We start from the raw sequence: 21,557 nt of genomic DNA on the forward strand, positions 1-21,557 counted from the left end.
TGGGATTTCCAGACCTGTGTGTTGATTGGCTGGAATCCCCAGGTGTCGGTGCTGATTGGCTCAGGTGTCAGTACCTGCCCACATGTTGAGCTCTGTGTGTGCTGATTGGCTGGGCAGCAGCTGTGCTGATTGGACGCTGGTCCACATGGGCTGACTGGCCAGGCTGTCTGTGAGTACTGATTGGCTGGATGCCACCTGGGCACTGATTGGTCAGATGGTACCCAAATGCTGATTGGCTGGGTGGACTGTTCATGCCCAGGTCCCAAGGGCAGGTTTGGAGGAGGGAGAGGAGGTCACATCTCCGCACCAAATCCCTGTCTCCATCCCCATCCCAGCTGGGATGGCAGACCTCGCCCTGCCATCCCCTCCCTGCCTGGGCCCCCCAGCATCCCTCAAGGATGTCCCCCTGTCCCCCCAGGGGACCCTCCTGGCACCCACCCCCCCCCAGCCAGCAGAAACCCACCTCCACCAGCCCCAGTCAGTGCCTGGCTCCGGAGGGACATGAAGTACCGGTCGCTGTTCTGTCATCCATCCCACCCTTGGAGGGGGTCTGTGCCACCCGAGGGTTTCCCCTTTCTCCTTCACACCGGGGTGGGGACCTGCTCTGTACTGGGTGTTGCCAACTCCCTTCCCAGCGTCCCGCTCTCTCTTCCTGGGGATCCTACTCTATTCCCAGGTGTTCCTCTCTGCCCAGGGGATTCACGGTCACATCAGTGGGCTACCCACTCCGTTTCCATGGGGTCCTCTCCCTGTCCTCGGGGGTTCCACCTCGCTTTCTGAAGGTCCCACCCTCTATTCCTCTTGTCTCTCTCTCTGCTTGGAGGGTCCATACTCGCTTCAGGGGCTTTCCACTTCCCACGGGGTCCTCACTTTGTCCTGGGGCGTTCCTGCTCCCTTCCCGGGGCTCCCATTCTCTGTTTCCAGAGGTCCTGCCCGGGCGATATGCTCTCCCTTGAGGAGCACTCTCCTCTCCTCCATTCCCGAGGGTCCCGCTATCTGTCCGTGCTCTCCTCTCCCATCGCGGTGGTCCTATTTTCTCCTCCCGGGATCCCGCTGCTTCCCGGAGCCCCGTTCTCCTGGCAGGAGGAATCCGCTCCCTTCTGGTGCGGCTCCCGCTCCTCACCTGGGCGTGGCACCGGGGTCCCCCCCCACCCGCGGGGTTGCGGCGGCGGCGCGGGGCGGTGCTGGTGCCGGTGTCGGTGCCCACCTCTGCTGCCGGTGCCGGGGCGGAGCGGCCGTCCCGAGCGCTATAAAGCTGGCGGCCGCGCCGGTGCCGCAGCGAGGGTGGGGGTCGCCATGAGCCTGATGCTGGAGACGCTGCTGGGCCCCCCGGGGGGGCTCCGCAAGGAGCCGGGCCGTGCTCCCCCGCGCTCCGCAGCCTCCAGCGGCTTCTACTCGTGGCCAGCCCCGGTGGTCGGACGGGCACGGGGCGTGGGGGGCGGCGGCGGCAGCGCGGCCGCGTCCTCCACCGAGAGCCTGGACTCGCTGAACGGCGAACCGCGGGCACGCAACGAGAAGGAGCTGCTGCAGGTGCTGAACGACCGCTTCGCCGGCTACATCGAGCGGGTGCGGGCGCTGGAGCAGCAGAACCGGGCGCTGGCAGCCGAGGCGGCGGCGCTGCGGCAGCAGCAGGCGGGGCGCTCGGCCATGGGCGAGCTGTACGCGCGGGAGCTGCGGGACATGCGGGGCACCGTGCTGCGCCTGGGCGCCGAGAAGGGGCAGCTGCGGCTGGAGCGAGCGCGCCTGGCCGAGGACGTGGCGGTGCTTCGGGGAAGGCTGGAGGATGAGGCTCGGCAGCGCTCGGAGCTGGAGGCGGCGGCCCGCGGGCTGGCGCAGCGCTCCGCGCAGGAGGAGCGAGCGCGGGCGCCGCTGGAGGAGCGAGCCCGGGCTCTGCGGGAGGAGGCGGAGCAGCTGCGGAGGCAGCACCGCGCCGAGGTGGGAGCGCTGCTGCGGGGGGCGCGCCCCGAGCTGCCCGTGGAGCCCCCCGCGTCCCTGCGCCCCGGTGTCACCGCCGCGCTCCGCGACCTGCGCGCACAGCTGGAGGGCACGGCGGCCCGCAGCACCCTGCAGGCCGAGGAGTGGTTCCGCGGTGAGTGTGAGGGTGTGGCGGCCAAACGCGCCGGCAGCATCTCCGGACCTCCCCGGGGACCATCTGGGCTGCCGCGCTCTGGGAGAGGGCTGGAGCAAAGGGAACGAGGGAATCCCGAGGGATGCGGGGACCCCCGCTCTCTATATCGTGTTAGGGTGACCCCACCCCGGGAGGTGCAGAGACCCCTCCCATCTCTACTGTACTTCTGGAGGGTGTTGGGATACCGTCGCCCTAGGAGTGTGCAGGGACCTCTCGTATATCCAGCGCCCTGGGAAGGCTTCAGGGTGACCCCATCCCTGCCACCAGACCTCCAGTGCCTGCGGGTGCGCTGACCGACCCCCCTCTGTCCCGCAGTGAGTTTCGAGAAGGGTCCCAGGGTCACTGTCTCGGCACACACACTTCAAGTTTTTGGGGTCGGTGCTGCAGGGGGTTGTGCTGGTCCCTCTCAGTCAGGGGTGTTTGCAGTGCGGGGGGGAGGGGGGCGGGACCGCATCCCTGACGCGGGGTGGGGGGAGGACAGGGAGTGGCCCTTCTTGTGGTGGAGGGGGAGATTACGATCCAGGGGAGGCTGGGGTGGGGTCGGCACCCCGGACTGAGCCCCCCGGGCGTGCAGGGCGGGTCCAGCACCGCGGACAGCGGCGGTTCAGCACCGCGGGCAGCGGCAGCGCCTACCCCGGGGAGCCCGTCCCGTGGGGCGGGGGCTGCCCCGGGAGCCGCAGGATCGGTGTTCTCCATTCCTGTCCCCTCATTCTGTGCTCCCCCCTCGTCCCCTGAGGTGGCCGCAGGGCGCTGCGGCAAAACCCCCCCGCCTTGGGGCAGGGATGGCGCGTCCGAGATGCAGCGGGAGGGGCAGCGCCACAGCTGAAGGGGAGGCAGGGGCTGCAGCGAGGATCTGCAGCGAGGATCTGCACTGGGTGAAGTCCAGGATGGCAGAAACGCCCCCGAGTTCGTCTCGCCCGTCCTCCTTCACTTCCTGGCAGGGATGGAGTGAGGGGTGGGGAAGGTAAAGTGCTCAGGGAGCCTGGGATGGCTCTGCAGAGGACAGGGATGAGTGACACGGACAGGTTTGAGTTTTCCTGTTGTATTGCACTACAAGGAGGGGAGGGTGCAGCCTCCTTCCCTCCCGCCCTGCAGCTTCCCTCTTCCATTGCAGTGAGGCTGGACAAGCTCTCGGAGGTGGCCAAGGTGAACACGGATGCCATGCGCTTGGCCCAGGAGGAGATCTCTGAGTACCGCCGGCAGCTCCAGGCCAAGACCACCGAGCTGGAAGCCCTCAAAGGGACCCAGGAGTCGCTGGAGAGGCAGAGGCAGGACTCGGAGGAGCGCCATCATGCAGACGTCCTGTCCTACCAGGTACTGTAGCGCACTGGGCAGTGGCCCAGGCTGGGGTGGGATCATCCAGCTGCTGGGGAGGAGCAGCACTGGAATTTTGGCTTCAGGGACATGAAGGAGTTGTGGAAAATGCTCGGGGCTGTGTCAGAACTGGCCTTCCCCAGCCCACAGGGATCAGGAACCCAAAGCCTGAGGTGGTGTCCGGGCTGTTGTGTCCCTCAGCACCCCTGGAGCTGCCCCATGGGTCTGTCTGCCACTGAGCTGCCTGTGAAGATGGTCACAAACACCACAGAAATGTATCCAGGGTTTGGGGCATATCCTGCCCCCAAGATCTGGGAAGTGAGGGCTGCCTTGGTGGCCTTGGAATGAAGTGCTGTCCCCAGGGTGGTGTCCCATCAGTCTCCAGCTGGAGTTCAGTTGCCATTGGATTCATCCAAGTCCTAGAAGCATTCCCACAGCTTATCCCTACTGAAGGGAGTGCTGGGAGCGGGCCAGGGGCTCAGCTGGGGTGCAGGCATGCTCAGGGCATGTAGGGCTCCTGTCTGGGCCCCCAAGGTAACTGGACACCCTGGGACCACCCCTGGTTGTGTCCCCTTCCCTGTGTGTCCGCAGGAGGAGGTGGCTGCAGACTCCTCTGTGAGGACACTGGTGCTGGAGAACAGGGAACAATTTCGGGGTGCTTTTGTGTCCCCCTGCTCCTAGGGACTGTGCCATGTGTTCCCCCCATCATTGCTCTGTCTGCTGACAGGAAACAATCCAGCAGCTTGACAGTGAGCTGAGGAACACCAAATGGGAGATGGCAGCTCAGCTCCGGGAGTACCAGGATCTGCTCAACGTCAAAATGGCTCTGGACATCGAAATTGCTGCTTACAGGTACAGGGGGAGCAGGGAAGGTGTGTGTGGGTTCTTAGACAGGTCTGCTCAAGGTCCCTTGTTAACACCTGGGCTCTTTTTGGTAAGCAAATCATTCATCCTCCAAAGCCATGGTGTGCAACATCCAATTGGGTGACCCATACAGGGAAGGGCAAGGAAACCTGCTCATCCCAGACCACAGGAGCAGGAGAATCATCCAGGATGGGGCAGGGAGGGAGAAGGAGATGCAGGACATTGCTGGCAGCTCCTGGTCATGGGAGGAGATGAGAAGCCATCACTGAGTGATGCTCTGGTCTCTCCCCGGCAGGAAGCTCCTGGAAGGAGAGGAATATCGGCTCGAGACTGGCATTGGGATGCTCTCCTACCCCGAGGTGATCCCCAAGCCTCCCAGCATCACCACCAGCATCAAGGTGAAGAGCGAGGAAAAGATCAAGGTGGTGGAAAAGTCAGAGAAGGAGACAGTGATTGTGGAGGAGCAGACGGAGGAAATCCAGGTGACTGAGGAGGTCACAGAGGAGGAGGAGACTGAGAAAGAGACTGAAGAGGAAAAAGCTGAAGAGAAGGAGGAGGAGGAGGGGGAGGAAGAAGAGGAGAAAGCTGAAGAAGAGGGTGAAGAAAAGGCCAAGTCCCCCTCCAAGGAGGAGGCTGAGTCCCCCTCCAAGGAGGAGGCTGAGTCCCCCTCCAAGGAGGAGGCTGAGTCCCCCTCCAAGGAGGAGGCCAAGACCCCAGCCATCAAATCCCCTGAAAAGCCCCCAACCCCCTCAAAGGAGGGGGCCAAGACCCCAGTTGTGAAATCCCCAGAAAAACCTGCAACCCCCTCAAAGGAGGAGGCCAAGAGCCCAGCTGTGAAGTCCCCAGAGAAAGTCCCAACACCCTCAAAGGAAGAAGCCAAGACTCCAGCTGTCAAATCCCCTGAAAAGCCATCAACACCCTCAAAAGAGGAGGCCAAGACCCTGACAGTGAAGTCCCCAGAGAAACCCACATCTCCCTCAAAGGATGAGGCCAAGACCCCAACAGTGAAATCCCCAGAGAAACCCCCAGCCTCCTCCAAGGAGGCCAAGAGCCCAGCTGTGAAGTCCCCAGAGCCACCTGCAACTCCCTCAAAAGAGGAAGCCAAACCCCCATCTGTCAAATCCCCAGAGAAGCCCCCAGCCCCCTCAAAGGAGGAGGCCAAGCCCCTGGTTGTGAAGTCCCCAGAGAAAGTCAAATCTCCCATGAAGGAGGAGGCCAAGTCTCCACAGAAGGAAGTGGCCCCGGCCAAGGAGCCAAGCCCTGCTCCAAAGGAGCCAAAGGCCCCTGCCAAAGAGGAGCAGCCCAAGGAAGTGAAGGCTCCCGCCAAGCCTGAGGAAGGTAAGAAGGAGGAAGCTCCCAAGAAGGACGTTCCGGCCAAGACAGAGGAGAAACGCAAAGAGAAAGCGGCTGCTGTGCCAGAGCCTCCAGCTCCACAGGCCAAAGAGACCAAGCCAAGCCCTAAACCCACCGAAGAGGGAAAAGCTGAGGAAGCTCCAACAAAACCTCAGCAAGAGGTCAGCAAAGCAGCCACCAAAGAGGCTGAGAAGCCAAAGGCTGAGGAGAAGGTGGAGGAGCCCAAGAAAGAAAAGGTAGAGGAACCCAAGAAGGAGAAGGCAGAAGAGCCCAAGAAAGAAAAGGTAGAGGAATCCAAGAAGGAGAAGGCAGAGGAGCCCAAGAAAGTGGAGGAACCCAAAGTTAAAGCAAAACCCAAAGATGAGCCCAAAGCCAGTAAGGAACCCCCCAAAGTCGAGGCTCCCTCCAGCAAGGAGGGCACGGCCCCAGAGCCAGGGAAGAAGTGATGCAAGAGTCCCGGGCGCCAAAGGCACCTCCGGGCACAGGAGCTGCTCTGCTCCCTCCAGTGGCTGGGCCTGGGGTAGGACCTCAAGGGCTCCCCAGGCCGGGCTTTCCCTTAGCAATAGGCCCCTGAGAGCCCCTCGGGTGGGCAATTGCTTCCCTCGCAGAACGTGATATTCGCCGAGCGCCACATTTAAACACTTGAATAACCCAGGAGAAGAGTGGGGACCCCCAGGGGAACCCCACCACCCTTCTCCTCTAAGTGCATTTATTTAATGTATGTGCAATGGATGGATGAGTGCAATGCAGAGCTGTAGCTGCTTGGAGGGCTGGCGGGGTCCTGCCCTGCCCTGGGGGGTGACAGTCCCTCTGGGCAGAGGTGGGAGAGGCTGGGAGCTGCTGGAATGCTCACAGACACACACGGTGCACCAGGAACCTCAGCCCACTGATCTTTGCTTTCTGTGCAATAATCAAATAAAAGTGCTTACAGAGACACCCTGGCTCTGCTGGCTTGTCCTGGGGAGAAGACAGGGAAGGAAGGTGGGAACCCAGGGCTGGTGTGGGTGACATGGGGCTTTCCAGAGGTGACACACACTCCACAGCAAGCACGGAGGACCCTGAGTTTTGAGGATGGAAACAGGGCGAGCTCTGCCATGCTTTCCAAAGGATTCTAGTGTGCTTTTTTCCCTTCCTTCTTTTTTTAAAGTGTGATTCCCAAGGGACTAGGAGAGCCTGGTTTAACCCAAGGGCTACAGCACAGCCTAGCACTGCAGCACTGCACCGAGGGCAGGGGCTGGGGAAGCAGGAGAGGGGCTGTCAGCTCTCCTGGGGGAGAAATCCCTTCCAGGGGAGACACGGGGAGGCTGGGATAAAGGAGGGACAGTGACCTTGGGAGGGGGGATGGAACCCCAGCTCTGCCAGTGTAGGACTCCCATACAGAGCACTGCCACAGAGGGGGCAAATCCCAACTCTCTGATGCCAAGCAGGGCAAGCTGGGATGTCCCAACCTTTATCCTGCCTCTCCCAGGACTCTGCTCTGCTTCCCTCCAAGCCCAGGGCGCAGAGAAGCCCCCCAGGATGCAGGGATTGTGCCAAGTGGGATGGCAGCCAGCCGGCAAGGACAGGCTGGGGCTGCAGTGCAGGCTTTGGAAAAGGGCTATTTTTAGCCGCCTCAGTTTTTAGCCATCTCAGCTACCCAGACCCTGCAGTGGGAAGTCAGAAGGCAGGGAGCATCCCTGGAAAAGTTGTCAGAGCCCAGGGCTGGGATACAGGGCTTGCTGCAGCCCTCAGAGATCCCTCATCTCAGCCCTCTGCACAGACAAGGCACCCACACATTTTTTCTTTAGCTCAGTTTAATCCCTTTGACTACAAAACCCAAAATATTGTAAAAGGAGCAGAAATGTCAGGATGGGGACACCCCTCCCACAGAGTGAACGAGTCCCATCCCAGAATGATGCCCAGGCCTGCTCAGCGATGGCTGAAGAACCCCTGGGGGTAGTTGAACTTGAAGGGTTTCAGGCGCAGGGGACCCCTGAAAGAGAAGAGGGAGAGGCTGTGACCCACAGGGATCAGGAACATCCCACGGCACCCAGAAAAAAGGCCCAGTTCCTGGGCTACTGCCCAGCTGTGGGGGTAGATCCCTCTAGGACAGGCTTCCAGACTGGCTCCATGGAACAGCAATGCCACCAGAGTCCGTGCCAGCACCCTCAGCCCCCAGCCAGCTCCCACCTGACCAGGCGCAGACACATCTTCTCCTGGGGGAATTCCTTGGGCCCCTCCACACTGGGATCGTGGGGCTCTGTCTCCAGGTACACATCCAGCACCATGCACAGGCGCTGCAGCTGGTTGGTGAGGAGCTGGTAGCCAGGTTTGGGCCCCCACAGCTCCTTGTAGTAGACATTGACCTCACTCTCCATAGCCTGGAAAACAGGGATGAGGTTGGCACAGGCTTGGACCTCTACTCAGCATTCCCAGGAGCGTCCAGCCATCAACTCACCCCAACATTCCCTTGTTACAGACACAAAACTGCTGGGGACACCCCCAAAAATCCAGCCCCCTCTGCCTACACCCCACAGTACCCGAATGTTGTCGTCGTTGCTGCTGTTCCGTTCTCCCTTCCAGTTCAGGCACAGGCTGAAGACAGGAGGCAGTGTGGAATAACCGGGGTTCAGCACCACAGCTGCCTGCAGCTTGGCTGAGCAGGGAAAAGGTGTCACTCATAGGGCATCCAGCCAGGTGGATTATCCATGAAGAGTCCTAGAAGCTGCCCTGGGATGGGGATTGGGAATTCCTAAGGGAAAGAAAGGTGCCTACCTGTTCCCCTCTCTATCAGGGCCATGTAGTAGAGGTGAGTGTCTTCAGCCAAGCCAGCCTCTATCACATCTTTAGTGTAGGGCAGCTCCTGAGAGGAGAAGGAGGAGTGATGGCTCCACTGTCATGTGGGAGCTGGAAGGGAGGGATTCAGGCTCATGCTCAGCACTTACAGCATAATCCTCATAGGGAATGGCAGTCCACTTCACCAGGCGTGAGACAATTTTGGTCGGGAAGAGCTGCTGGCACTCGCTGGACACGGGCACAACACCATGCTCTGAAAGCAAGGACACAGCCCTGAGCAGGGCAGGGCTGGGGACACAGCTCTGTCACTGTCCTGCTCCCAAAGTGGGACCTGGGGATGATGAGCTCCCTTCAGCAGCTCCATAAGGTGCCCAGCAGAGGCCTGGGGTGTGGTCCCATGGGATCCCTGGACTGTGATCCTATAGGATCCCTGGCCTGCAGCCCCACTGGATCCCTGGGCTGCTCGACAGGCATACAACATGCATGGTGTGTAGTTCACCTCCCACCATGTCCCAGATCACTTCCCAGCACTGGCATGGCCATTCCCAAAGAGGTGCTGGGCACTGGAAGGGGCAGAGCCTTTCTCTGCCACACAAAATAGGGTAGTTCCTTCATTCCTGCAACTCCCAAAAGCTGAGGGAACAACCGAGAATGCTGAGGGTGGCACTGCCACCCATTAAAGGTGACATCAGCCAGCTGATGTCTCCTCTCTTGTGACTGCTGCTCTTCCACTCTCCCTTCCAGTTCAGACACTGGCTGAAGATGGGCAGCAGCTTGGAATAACTGGGATTCAGGTCCATGGCCACCTGGAGCTTGGCTGAGCAGGGAATAGATGCTTCCCTGCAGGAGGACCCTGCCAATGCACCCCTGTCCCCAGGGAAGGGCAGGGAGATTGGCAGGACCCTGTCACTGCACCCCTATCCCCAGGGAAGGGTGGGGTGCCCAGCACTCACCAAGGGATGCAAACTGCTTGTGCAGGGCCAGGCGGGACTGCAGGCGGCTCCGGAGCAGCTTCACTGTCAGCTCCATGTGGCTGGCACTCAGGGAATTGTCAGCAGCCACCGTGTGCTGTGGGCAAGAGGGATGTCAGGCCAGGAGCCACATGCACACAGGGACAGGCACCCATCATTCAGTGTCACTAAAAGGGCTCGGACTATCACGTGTGTGACATGAAATGTCAGCATGGCCCCACACACAGATCCAGCCCAGCTCAGCCTGTCCCAGCCATGGTTTGGGAGCAGCTGGTGCCAGCAGGGGGACAGGACAGGACCTCCAACCTCAGCCCAGTGTTGTGAGGGGTTTGTGCCATGCCTGAGGCTGATCCTTGGGGAAATGCAGGCCGCCCAGCTTCTGTACCCACACGTAGGGGTGACCCAGCTCTGTCACGTAGTCACTCAGGGTCAGGATGCTGTGGGGACAATGAGGAAGGGTCACATCAAGCCAGGAAGGATTTGCTGTGACTTTGGAGCAAGGAACTAATGGCAATGGATTGGGTGGCACTCACCCCACTTTATCGAACTGGAACTGGTTGGCCGGGTTGGGCGTTTTCCTGCCGTGGTCCCCTGGATAGAGGCAGTTGAGGAGGGAGTCTGGGGAGAGCAGGTCCCTGGCAGAAAGAGGGGAGAGGTCAGTCAGCAGCAGTCTGGGCTCTTCATCCCTCCATGAACAGGCTTCAAGCCCAGAGAAGGGGATTATGAGCTTCATGAGCTCAAGACCAGAATTACTTTCCCCCAATTACACTCCAAAACGAGAGCTGTCTCCTCCCTGCCTGGAAGATGAAAATCACAGGGCACCTGCTCCTGCTCTTCCAGGAAGCTGTTCCATAACAGCTGTTATGGCTGTTCAGTGCCACAAAATTCCTCATGCCTGACTGTACTCACAAGACCGACCAAGCATAATGGGCTGCGGGATTTGGGGTCTCGCTCAAGGCAAAGCCTTCCTGGCTTGGCTAACAGCCAAGAGCACCTGGAGGGAGGGAACACCCTGCACAGTTTTGCAGCTCTTGTCATAGAGGTGTCATTGGGGTGTCTACAAGAAGAAAAGAACCCCAATAGGATGAGGAGGCTGCAGATGAGACAGGCTGGGAGGCAGCACTTGCTCCCGGGCAAGCCCAGATCAGCCTCTCCCACCTCCCTCTTCCTCAGGCACCTCCTGTCCCAAGGGAGAGCCATCACAGAGCTGGCAGCTGCTGGGAGCTCCCTGGGCAGGCTCCCAAAGCTGCCACTTCAGCTTTTCCTCACACCAATCAGGCTCCAGCAGGCTCTGGGGAGAACAGGGAGAGGCAGCTGCATCTCCGAAGCTCAGAACAAGGTGACCTCAGGAGCAGTCAGGTGAGGGAGCTGCCAGGCTCTGCCTGTGGGAGGAAGGCTGAATGTGTCAGCAGGAGAGGCTTTCCCCCAGTTCCTGACAGCAATGGCACTGCTGATTCCCAAACTCCCTGACTCTGGCTTGTCATGGCAGAGGAAGAGGGGGAGGAAGGTGCTTGGGCTGTGCAGGGCTCCTGGACCCACACAGGCAAAGAGGTCACTGCTTCATGAGTTCTGTGCAGTGTAGGGCTCCTGGATCCCATGAAATCACTGCCTGATGAGCTCCAGGCTCTGCGGGGTTCCCAAACCCCACAGTCACTGCCTAATGAGCTCTGGGCTGTGCATGGCTCCCAAACCCCTCAAGGCAGAGGCGTCACAGCCCAAAGATCTCCAGGCTGCACGGATCCTACGGGAACAGTACCTGATGAGCTCCAGGCTCTACAGAGCTCCCAAAGCCCAGGGAATCACTGTCCAACGATCTCCAGGCTGCATGGATCTTATGGGACCAGTGCCTGATGAGCTCTGGGCTGTGCAGGGCTCCCAAAGCCCAGGGAGTCACTGCCCAATGATCTCCAGACTTGCTGCCCACAGGGCCCTCCTTACCCAGCACTGATGGCCGTGGTCATCTCCACAGCAGTGGTCACCTTGGCTTTCACTGTCATGACATTGAGGTTCATCAGGTAGTGGAAGGTCAGGTGAAGCATGTTCTCATCTGCCCGCACAGAAGGGGTGACATTGGTGTCTGCTCCAGCTCAGAGAAACACTTCCACACTTCCAGCTTCCCCCAGGGTCCCGAGGGTGCTGCTGGGGTCAGTCCCTGAGCTGCTGTCACACCCCAGAGCTCCTCACCTTTGCACTTCAGGTCGAGGGTGACAGACAAGGGGTGTCGCTTCAGCATCTCCTTGCGTTTGTCGTCCAGCTGCACACCCAGGGTGGGCCTGCGCCGCTTCTGGGGGGGCAAAACAGCTCTCAGAGCCTTCTCCTGCTCCTCAACAACCCATGCACCTACCCAGCCCACAGCTCTTCCCCTCCAGTCAAGTTCCACAATTCCCCAGCACCACAGCTGCCCTGGGGAGGGAGAGGACCAGGAAACCCTCACTCAGCTTCAGCTCCTGTCATTCTTTCAGCTCCAAGGAATGTTTCCACTCCTGGGAAACAAAGCCAAGGACCTGTTGGCCCAAAACCTTTCCCACTCCAAGAGGTAGAACCTAGAATCACTGAATCCTTTAGGTTGAAAAATCCCTCTGAGAGCATCAAGACCAACCACTCCTGCAGTACTGCCAAGGCCACCATTGACCCATGTCCCCAGGTGCTACAACCTCACAGCTGTTCAATCCTTGCAGGGATGGGGACTCCTCCACTGCCCTGGGCAGCTGTGCCAGGCTCAACAGCCCTTTCTGTGAAGTAATGTTCCCAATATCCGCCTCTGGAAAACTGTTATTTCCTCTGCTCCTGTCCCTGTTCCCTGGAGCAGAGCCCGACCCCGCCTCCCCCCCCCGGGCTGTCCCCTCCTGTCAGGGAGTTGTGCAGAGCCACAAGGTCCCCCCTGAGCCTCCTTTTCGCCAGGCTGAGCCCCTTTCCCAGCTCCTCAGCCCCTCCTGGGGCTCCAGCCCCTTCCCCAGTTCTGTTCCTTTCTCTGGATACCTGAGGTCCTTCCCTTTATCCTTCCCCACAGAACAGCCCCATAAACCTGGCTCTGCTGCTGGGTGGTGGGAGTGGAGACCCCTTTCAGGCTTTGCTGCTGGGAGCAACCAGCACCTCCAGCCTCTTCCCAGAATCCAGCAGGAATTATCTGTAGGAGAAACACTTCCTCCAAGGAGGAACAAGCCCTGGTGCAGAGAATGCTTTTGGCACAGGATGGACACGGATCACTCCCTGTTGGACACCAGTTCCCTGCCCTCAGGCTATTTATACAAAGTGGAGCAGCTCCAGCTGGAGAGCTGCAGGGCGGGATGGGACACGAGAGGAGCAGCTTTGTTTGTCCCTGCCTGTTCCTGCATTTGGGACACCAAATGGAAATGGCAGCTCCCTCCTCCCAAAAAAGGTTAGGATTTGACATCACTGCACTTCCACACATACTCACAGCACACACAGGCAGTTCCCAGCCACAGCCAGTCCCAGCTCTCCCAGTACCTCCCCCAGTGCAGTGCTGAGAGAGGACCCAGAGGGGGACAGTGCTGTCCCTTACCGTGGTTTGCTCCTCCTCTGCGTCAGAATCACTCTCATCATCTGTGCAGAGAGAGGGGTGTCAGCAGGGACCACCCAGGGCTCAACTCTCCCACCAACAGCAGGACCACCAGGGCTTTTTCCAAGCCCAGGGCTATCCCTGACACCCCTCTCCCAACAAAAGCTGGGTCCCAGGAGCTGCAGACACACAGGATCAAGTCCCCAGGGCAACACCACAACTCACCCTGCGAGTCCTCAGGTGGCTTATAAAGGGCCTTGGCTTCCTCCACGCTCCCTTCAATGGCCACCACCAGCTTTTTATCTGCAGAGGAGATGGGAAAACTGAGTTAGGAATCCCACTCCTGCTGCAAAAGCAGTAGGCAGAGCAGCCCTGCCCCAAAAGCTCCTGGTTCCTGGTGAAGGAAGCTCCAGTGGGAAGAGCAGCTGACTGGAAGGTTCTGGGAGGCCACCCCTAGGCTGGATCTCCTGGGCAGGATGGGGTCAGAGGATGGAAAACACTGGGTTTTGAGGGACTCTCCCTGGAAACCATAAAGGCCAAATCTTTATTAAGAGCTAAGAGAGGTTGGGGTCTGGCTGGGACAAGCAGGGACTGAGGAGTGGCTGCAGATGCAGCAGGGACCTGGTGTGGCCAAGCACCACCGTGTCCTTCCATGCTCCTCTGGCACTGAGAGGAACAGGTGACACCACAGGCCTCACCACACAGGAGGTGTGCACAGGCCAGTGGGATTCCTGACCTCTTCTAGGAAATCCCTCCCAACTCAGGGAGGCTCCAGAAATCCCCTTAAAATACAAAGCTTCCCGAGGGTATGAAGGTTTCCAGGTGAGCTGTGGGAGTGGTCTCTACAGGGCCTTGGGGCTACACCACCCACAGGTGGCACAAGGCAGGGGGTGACAGCTCTGGGGAAGCTGTGACAGCACTAATCCAGATCACAGGCTGCAAGGACATCTCTGCTGACCTTGGGAAGGGGTGGGAATGGAGCTTCCCAAGCACTTCTTCCAGCGAGGCAGCTGAGCAAACAAGGTTTCAAATGCTGCTGGCTCACTGCACCGTGGGGCCACCCTGCTGCTCTGGGCTCAGCAGAATCTGACAGCAGAGCAGACAGCAGGGAAAGACCCCCAAAAAGTGGTGATTCCTGCAGGCAGGAGTGAAATTTGACCCGTGGGGGATGTTGCTCCCCCAGTGCTCACCACAGGCCTGTCCATAGGCACTGGCTTGGACAAAGAGGACGTAGAGAGGCGGCGGGAGGTGCCGGGCGGTCTCATACTGCTTGTGAGCCTGGTCAAAGGGCATGAACAGGTACTCCTGGACAGGCAGGGAGGCCTGGGGAATGACAGGGAGAGCCTTCATCACTAGGAAGGGAACAGCTCGTCCTCCTCGCCCTGAGAGAGCAGGAGATGAAGCTGGCACAGAGGTGGTGGTGCAGGGTTAAACACGGAGAGCCCCAGGGAAGGGCTGGCAGCTGCCTCTGCTGGGAAGGTTTTGGATCTGGAAATAACCCAGTTCCTTCTCCTGTTCTTCCCTCCCAAGGCAGTCACAGGGGGCTGGAACTGTGTGGGGCTCTCCAGGGAAAGGCCCATTTAGCAGCTCCTGCAGCTGCAGTTCTGCAAGAACTGCCGCATAAATAAAAAAAAGGAGACTACGGAGGGGTCTCAGATCTGCCCCTTGCCCACCCTGAGTGGGAATGAAACATCTCCAAAGCCAAACCAGCCCAGGAGCTGCCCCTCGGAGTGTGACCTCCTGCAGGGCTCAGGTACCTGCATGATGCTGTTGAGTCGAGGCTGAAGGCTGCTCAGATACTCCTTCTTCACCTCGATCTCCTTCAGGATCTTCTCCTTGCTAGTCAGACACTCCTTGTACTTCTCTGCCAGCCTAGAGATGTGAATTCTGTCACTGCCACTTACCACAAACTCTAAACCTGCTGGGGTCCACCTAAACGATGATCCCCAGCATTCCTGCCCTGACATAAGGAAACAGGAGAGCTCAGACACGTGACAAACACAGAGCTCCTAACACCAAGGGCAAGTGGAAGCAGGAAGGAACTGACTGGACATGGAAAACAAACATGGAAAATGGCAAGTTCAGTCTTGTGCTGTGTTCCATGGAGGAGTAGCAATTGAATCTCCCCTCAGGAGATCTGCTCTCACACCAGGCTCTGCTGCCAGCAGCCACGACCCCACCAAGCTCCCCAAGAGGCTTTGGCACTTCATATCCCCAGAGTCACACAGTCAAGGTTTAATAGAGAAAGGCCAGGAAAATGCAAGCCCACCACGATGCTCCGAGCCCTGGACCCACTCATGTTTAGGAAGAACACACCAAATCTTGCTGCAAGCCCTTTCCCAGCAGGACCAGGGAAGCTCCTGGGCATGGAAGTGACCTGCCCAGGACAAGGATTCTCCAAGTGGCAACAGACCTGACATTTCAGAACCTGGATTCTGTTTCCAAGTAAATCCGCATTTGTGGGGATCAATGCACATCCCAATAGGCTCCTACGCAAGTTTTGACCTCCACTGTTCACACACCTTCCCAAAACAGAGCTACTGACATCCCTGCACACCACTCCAGAGGCATCTCACACAAGGTGGAGAAGAATCCAAAGCCAATCCAATGGGGCTGCACAGCTAAAAACACCAGCATAAATTATGGATGGCTGTCAACAACTCCAACAACATCAGAAAATGCCCAAAGCACCACTGGCATTCATTCTTGAGCAGCTGAACAGGCCATATCCCACCTCAGTAGTGGTGGGAGATGGACAGGGACATTACTTAGACACTACAGAGTGAAGACTATGAATTCCAAGGCTTCTCAGCAATTTACTGTGCAGCTGAGGGTCTCCATAAGGTTTGCAATCATCATTTTTAAGCACAACCCTCAGAGTTCTGCAGGCTGAACACTCCTCTGCTTGTGACACAGGCAGAGACAGCTGTGCCTTCCACAAGGCAAAAGCAGCCAGATTTTAGGGGAAGGATCTGGGAAAAGGGAAGAATGCACCCAGCACCTCTCACTGTCTGCTCTGCTGTGCTGCCCTCAGGCAGCACCAACCAACATGTTCCAACTGATTTTCCCAGAAGGTGTTCTTGGACACTGCCTGCCTGTTATCCAAACACAGGAATGTTGTGCCATGTTTGCTTTTCCCAGAGGGCAAGAATCAGGGAGCAGCTGACCCCTGGGACAGCGGTGACGGCAGCAGCAGGACACAGGGCTGCCCCAGCTTGGCATGGTTGGCAGCTCCGCACCATGGCATGGAATGGCAGCAGCTCCTGCCAGGATGGGCTTCCTTTGCTCCATGGATCATCAGGCAGTGACACAGAACTCTCTGACCTATGGATCCCAGCATGGCCAACTCTGCACAGAGGGAATCTCCCAGCCACACAATAAATGCCTGTTCCACACTGATCCAAGAGGGTGTGAAAAAACTTCAGCCTTACATCTGCTCTCCCAGCAGCTCTGGGTGTCTGCCCAGATTCCTGGAGCTAGAAGATGGAGTGGGGACACCCAGAACTGCAGGTGTCTGCCCAGATCCCTGGAGCAGGGGCAGGGAATGGGAACACCACTGACCTACCTCTTGCGCTGCTCCAGCTCCCAGTCCAGACGAGCCAGGGTCTGCTGGTGGGGCTCTGTCAGGGTGATGGCAGGACGGCTGATTTCAGGGGGGGCCTCTTTGTAGAACTCCTCCAGGCTCACCAGCTCAATCTCCTCGTGTTTAGATCTGCCAGGACACATGGATCACACCAGGGAAAAGGGTGAAGTGCTCAGCGTGTCCCACAGGGGAGTGTCCCACTGGTGCTTCCTGCCCCAACTCCCCTCTGCTACCGAGCCACCACAATCAGTGAGCTGAACTTTTTTCCTCCTCTGTGTCTAAAGGGGCTCCAGGAGAGCTGGAAAGTAACTTTGGACAAAAGCTTGGAGTGACAGAACAAGGGGAAGTAGCTTCCAATGGACAGAGGGCAGGATTAGGTGGGATATTGGGATGGAATTGTTTCCTGGGAGGGTGGGGAGGTCCTGGCACAGGGTGCCCAAAGAAGCTGTGTCTGCCCCTGGATCCCTGAATGTGTCTAAGATCAAGTTGGACAGTGCTTGAACAGTCTGGGACAGTGGAAGGTGTCCCGGTGCATGGCAGGGGGTGGCACTGGATGAGCTTTAAAAGGTCCTTTCCCACCTGAACCATTCCATGATTACACAGCATCTGGAGCACCCGCTCTGCTCCCCCAGTGAACTTGGGGAACATTGGAAGAGCTCCCAAACACAGGAATCATCCACCCATCCCAGACACACCACTGATCCCTCTGCTCCCTGGCCATGCTCACTTGAACTCCAGGCACTTGGTGATCTCTTTCTGCAGGTGCATCACCTCGTAGAGCAGGTTCTGGAGCTGCAGGTGATAAGCATCAACCTTCTGCTTTGCCTGAAACATGGCCAGAGCAGGGATGGAGCAGGAAAGACACCCAAAGCACCAAAACCCCATCACTACAGCAGCTTAGGACAGCAGGATTTAGGATATACAACCATTTTTTGGTGCAAGAATGACATTTTTAAGGACTGGAAGAGCAAAGGAAATGTGACATGAGACTGATCCAGCTCCTTCCTACACATCTGAAAGCCAAGACACAGGACAGGACTCCTTTGCTAGGGTACACAGTCTGATAACTCTGGGTATGGAGCTTCCAGGCCAATTGTCCACCTGTTTATATATCTGCACAACACTAGACCCTTTAAACAGAGCTTCTGACCTCTCATCATACTTGAGACAAAAGCAGAGACTGGTCCTTCATTATTTATCTAATTACAGCTCCCCTGCACCCAGCAGGAGTTCATCAGGATCAGAGCTTCCCAACAAACCCTCAACTCTAACCCCACAACCTGGCTGAGCTGTAACTCCTCACACCACGCACACAGAACAGGCAGGACCTGCCCCATCTCTTACCCCTCTAAATCCCAAGCTGCATTCCTCACTCCCAGCCCCTCCTGGGTACCTCGTGAGTCTGGTCCCTGCCTTTCTTCAGCCGGATGTGAGCCAGGCGGTTCAGCTTCTTCAGGGTCATGAAGTGGACACAGCTCTGGACGCGCCGCTCGTCAATCTCCGAGGCCTGAGGGGCAGAAGAGAGGAGTTGGAAGCAGGAGGGATGGCTGGCACTATCTTTGCAGGGAATTCCTGCCACAAAAGGGGCTCCAAGCTTTGCTATGTCACTGGGGCTTCTGAGGGAGCCTCCCACTGCCAGATCACAGGGCACCGCTGGGAATAACTGGGATGGGGTCCAGGCTCCTCAAAGAATCGCTCCAGCCATTTCCGTCAGTAGGAACAGAGATGGTTCAGCCTGAAGCACCTGATGGGTCCCAGGAGCCTGGGAAAAAGGGAGGCTATTCTATTTCCAGAGCTAAATCCCTGCCCCAGGAGCCCAAGACAAGGGAAACTGTTCCATTTACAGATCTCAATTCCTTGCCCCAGGAGCCTGGGACAAGCAAAACTGTTTCATTTCCAGATCTCAATTCCTGCCTCAGGAGCCTGGGACAAGGGAAGCTGTTCCATTTCCTGGGTCTCAATTCCTGCCCCAGCAGCCTGGGACAAAGGAAGCTGCTCCATTACCCTGACTCTGCCCAGGAGACATCACAGCTCCTGTTGCCTTTCCTCTGGGATTAATGGGGAAACACCAAATGACAGACATGTTCCACCACACGTGGAGGCCTTTCCTCACATTTTCCTTGATGCCCCGGCTCTTCAGCTCCTGGATCTCTGCCATGAGCCTCTGGAGCTCCTGGCAGGTCTCCCTGTAGAGCTCGTAGTCCTTGATGGGGTCGCGTAGATCCACCTCACTCTCCTCACTGTAGTACCTGACATCCTGCCAAGGCAAAAACACCTTCCATGGCTCATCCCTCCTGCTGGAAAGGGCTCTGGGAGACAAACTGACATTTCTGGCTCTGCCCATGAATCCCATGGCTTTACACAGGGAGAGGACTCAGCTCCAACAATCCCAAACCCACCAGTCACTAAAACACTTGGCAAGTTCAGGTTGTCTTTTACTGATAAAAATTTGAATTGACACTGTTGGGGTGTCCTGTGAAGGGCCAGGAGTTGGACTAGAGGATCCTTGTGGATCCCTTCCAACTCAGGATATTCTGTGATCTACATGACCACAGAAGATAAACCAGAAAGGTGATTCCTCCTCCTCCTCCACCCCACTCCCCACTCTGGCTGATCCTACACTATCCTGCTGCTCACGGGAGGGTTTGAAGGCACCATGCAAATCCCTGAGGGATCTTCCAGCTTTGTGCTCACTCTCCAGAGGAGTGTTTGTGTCTCCTGAAAGAGATGGAAGCAGGTTTAGGAATTCACAGCAGGAGTTTAAGAGGCATTGGAAGCTGGGGGAACTGGGTCTCACAATTCATAGAATTCCAGAATGGTTTGGGTGGGAAGGGACTTTAAAGCCCATCCAGTCCCATGGGCAGGGACATCTTCCACTATCCCAGTTCTCTCCAAGCCCTGTCCAACCTGGCCTTGGATACTGCCAGGATGGGGCAGCCACAGCTTCTCTGGGCATTGTTTTCCAGCAGGGAAAGCCAGGCCAGCACAGAGGGGTGGGGGAGGGTCCCTGGGCAGGTCTGTACCTGGTCCGTGTCGCCCTTGCCCCGCTTGCCCTCGACTGGGACCCCGTCTGTGCGGATCACCTTGGGCTTCCTCTTCTTGCTGGACTCGGAGGACATGGCACTGCCGGCAGGGCTGGGGAGGGGGCACAGGGGGAGTTTGTGGGGGCCAAACCTGCCTGGACCGGGGCTCTCCCGGGCTCCCCCCACCAGCCCCGCCTGGGTTCTGCAGTGTCCCCTGTGCCTTCCTCCATCCCGTACCTCCCTCCATCCCGTACCTCCCACCCTTTGCCAGGCCCCTCAGCCCGGCTCTGAGCCTCAACAGCACAGTGGACCCGGGATCACTGCTCCACCAGAGTCCGACCCGGACCCCCCACTGCCACGGAGCTCCCTCGAGACCCCGAGCCCGAGTGCTCAATCCCTCGGGGGCTCCAATGCCCATGAGCCCCAGCACATCGGACTGTGGCTTCTGCCTGACCAGAGCTCCACAGACCCACAGATCCGGGACCCCCTCTCCTCCAGAGTACCCCAGATCCTCGCACATCAATCCCAGAGTGTCAGCTCCTCCGAGTCCCCCAGACCCAGAATCCTCCACCACTCCAGAGGACCCTCCACCAGAACCCAGTACATCGGGCCCAGAACCCTTCATTCCTGTAGAGCCTCCCACACCCTCACGCCGGGGCCTCTGCACCTTCACAGCACCCCATACCCCAGCACACCGGGCCCGAGGCCTCAGATCTCCCCTAGCCCTCCATCACGCGGCCTCAGCCCCTCCAGACCAGGACCCTTCCACTGAGCCCCTAGCACACGGGGTCACGGACCTTCCGCCCCTTCTGAGCCTCCCCAGCCCAAAGAGCTCAGGGCCGCCCCCTCAATCCCCCTCCCGAAGACCCTGGTTCCCTCCCTGCACTCACTACGCCTTCGCCTCCGCGCCTCCCGGAAGTGACGCCCCGGAACAATAGAGCGTGGCGCGGAGGGACTGCCAGAGGCTTCCACTGCTACAGGCGCCCCCTAGTGGACCTGGCATGCTGGAGGACCCGCAAGTCGAGCTGGAGGCGTGGTTTCTGCATGTGGGCGTGGTTCCTGGCACTGGGGCGTGGCCACCGCACCATTCACAAAAAAAATCCGGGGGGGGAGGGTGGAAAAGGGCAGGCCTGGGGCTGAGACTTCCACACTGGGGGTACTGGTGGGATTCTTGGTGCAGAAGGGCACCTACAGGAACAGGGAGAGCTTGGATACGTGTCCCAGAAGCACTTGTGAACATCCATGGGCTTGGGATGGGGTCCCCAGTGACATTGGGGTATTCATTGGTTGGGAGGGGCATAAGATGGGATCCCTGATGGCATTGGGGGTACCCATGGGTTTGAGATGGGATCCCCAATGGGGTGGGGGGCACAGGATGGAGTCACTGATGATGGTGGGAGGATCCATGGGCTTGGTGAGGGGCCTTGGGATGGGGTCCCCAATGGCACTGAGGAGATCCATGGGCTCAAAAAGGTACAGGAAGAGGTCCCCAGTGGCACTAGGAACATCCATAGGCTTGGAGGCTCATGGGGTGGTGTCCACTTTAGCACTGGGGGGTTTCATGGGCTTGGGATGAAGTCCCCAATGTCCCTGGAGGGTATCCATGGGCTGGGTTGGACCAGGAGTATCTGTGAGCATGAGGGGAGCATGAGATGAGGTCCCTGATGGCACCTGGGGGTATCCATGGGTTCGGCAAGGGGTCCCCAGTGACACTGGAGGTACACTGGGGTTTTGAGGGGCTCCCTCAGTGTATCATAGCACCCATGGGTGGAGGGAGGTCCTTTGGCGCAGGAAGCACCCATGATATGGGGCAGGGCAGCCCCTTGGATGACATCAGCTTATGGGGGTCATACCAAGCACCCCCAGAACTGCCCTCCCCACCCTGAGAGGAGCCCAGGTTTTAGCACATTAAATATTTAATTGGCAGCAAAGGCACCCGCTGGGTTCATCAGGAGCAATTAAGCCCCCCCAACTCCACAGCCTGCTCAGCCACCCCAGCAGCACCACCCTGCAGACCCATCACAGG

At 58.5% G+C, this 21,557-nt stretch overlaps 2 protein-coding genes across 8 annotated transcripts; one reads left to right on the plus strand and one right to left on the minus strand.

Annotated features, from left to right (window-relative positions):
* The first annotated feature begins 1,296 nt into the window (after positions 1-1,296).
* NEFH (neurofilament heavy chain) lies at positions 1,297-6,105 on the plus strand. Its single transcript, XM_062504345.1, has 4 exons — positions 1,297-2,089; positions 3,243-3,442; positions 4,170-4,294; positions 4,602-6,105. The coding sequence occupies exons 1-4, from the start codon at positions 1,297-1,299 to the stop codon at positions 6,103-6,105; spliced, it is 2,622 nt and encodes an 873-aa protein (XP_062360329.1).
* A 1,337-nt stretch (positions 6,106-7,442) lies between these two features.
* THOC5 (THO complex subunit 5) lies at positions 7,443-20,441 on the minus strand. Of its 7 annotated transcripts, none has more exons than XM_062504258.1 (21): positions 20,422-20,441; positions 19,592-19,643; positions 19,146-19,226; positions 18,622-18,765; positions 17,902-18,015; positions 17,236-17,333; positions 16,491-16,637; positions 14,683-14,797; positions 14,116-14,248; positions 13,151-13,228; positions 12,929-12,969; positions 11,590-11,689; positions 11,344-11,452; positions 9,939-10,040; positions 9,746-9,842; positions 9,388-9,502; positions 8,584-8,687; positions 8,414-8,501; positions 8,179-8,294; positions 7,829-8,019; positions 7,443-7,631 (listed from the first exon to the last, which is right to left on the minus strand). In XM_062504258.1, the coding sequence occupies exons 2-21, from the start codon at positions 19,625-19,627 to the stop codon at positions 7,568-7,570; spliced, it is 2,073 nt and encodes a 690-aa protein (XP_062360242.1). In that variant the 5' UTR covers positions 19,628-19,643; positions 20,422-20,441; the 3' UTR covers positions 7,443-7,567. The 7 variants fall into 7 exon arrangements, 6 of the variants coding, with proteins under 6 accessions (XP_062360242.1, XP_062360239.1, XP_062360241.1 ...); XM_062504255.1 differs by having other exon boundaries at positions 19,532-19,643; positions 20,422-20,433; XM_062504257.1 differs by lacking the exon at positions 20,422-20,441 and adding an exon at positions 20,329-20,343 and having other exon boundaries at positions 19,532-19,643.
* Positions 20,442-21,557: the final 1,116 nt, after the last annotated feature.

This window comes from Cinclus cinclus, chromosome 17, assembly GCF_963662255.1.
Source record: "Cinclus cinclus chromosome 17, bCinCin1.1, whole genome shotgun sequence".
NCBI classification, from domain to species: domain Eukaryota; kingdom Metazoa; phylum Chordata; class Aves; order Passeriformes; family Cinclidae; genus Cinclus; species Cinclus cinclus.

Bases quoted from the DNA above. Each gene is read 5' to 3' on its own strand.
- NEFH (XM_062504345.1), top strand. From the start codon at position 1,297: ATGAGCCTGATGCTGGAGACGCTGCTGGGCCCCCCGGGGGGGCTCCGC. The intron at 3,443-4,169 runs GTACTGTAGCGC...GTCTGCTGACAG, and splicing joins CAGACGTCCTGTCCTACCAG to GAAACAATCCAGCAGCTTGA. The intron at 4,295-4,601 runs GTACAGGGGGAG...TCTCCCCGGCAG, and splicing joins ATCGAAATTGCTGCTTACAG to GAAGCTCCTGGAAGGAGAGG.
- THOC5 (XM_062504255.1), bottom strand. From the start codon at position 19,627: ATGTCCTCCGAGTCCAGCAAGAAGAGGAAGCCCAAGGTGATCCGCACA. The intron at 16,638-17,235 runs GTGAGCATGGCC...GTGTCCTGGCAG, and splicing joins ACCAAGTGCCTGGAGTTCAA to ATCTAAACACGAGGAGATTG. The intron at 10,041-11,343 runs GTAAGGAGGGCC...TCTTTCTGCCAG, and splicing joins ACCACGGCCATCAGTGCTGG to GGACCTGCTCTCCCCAGACT.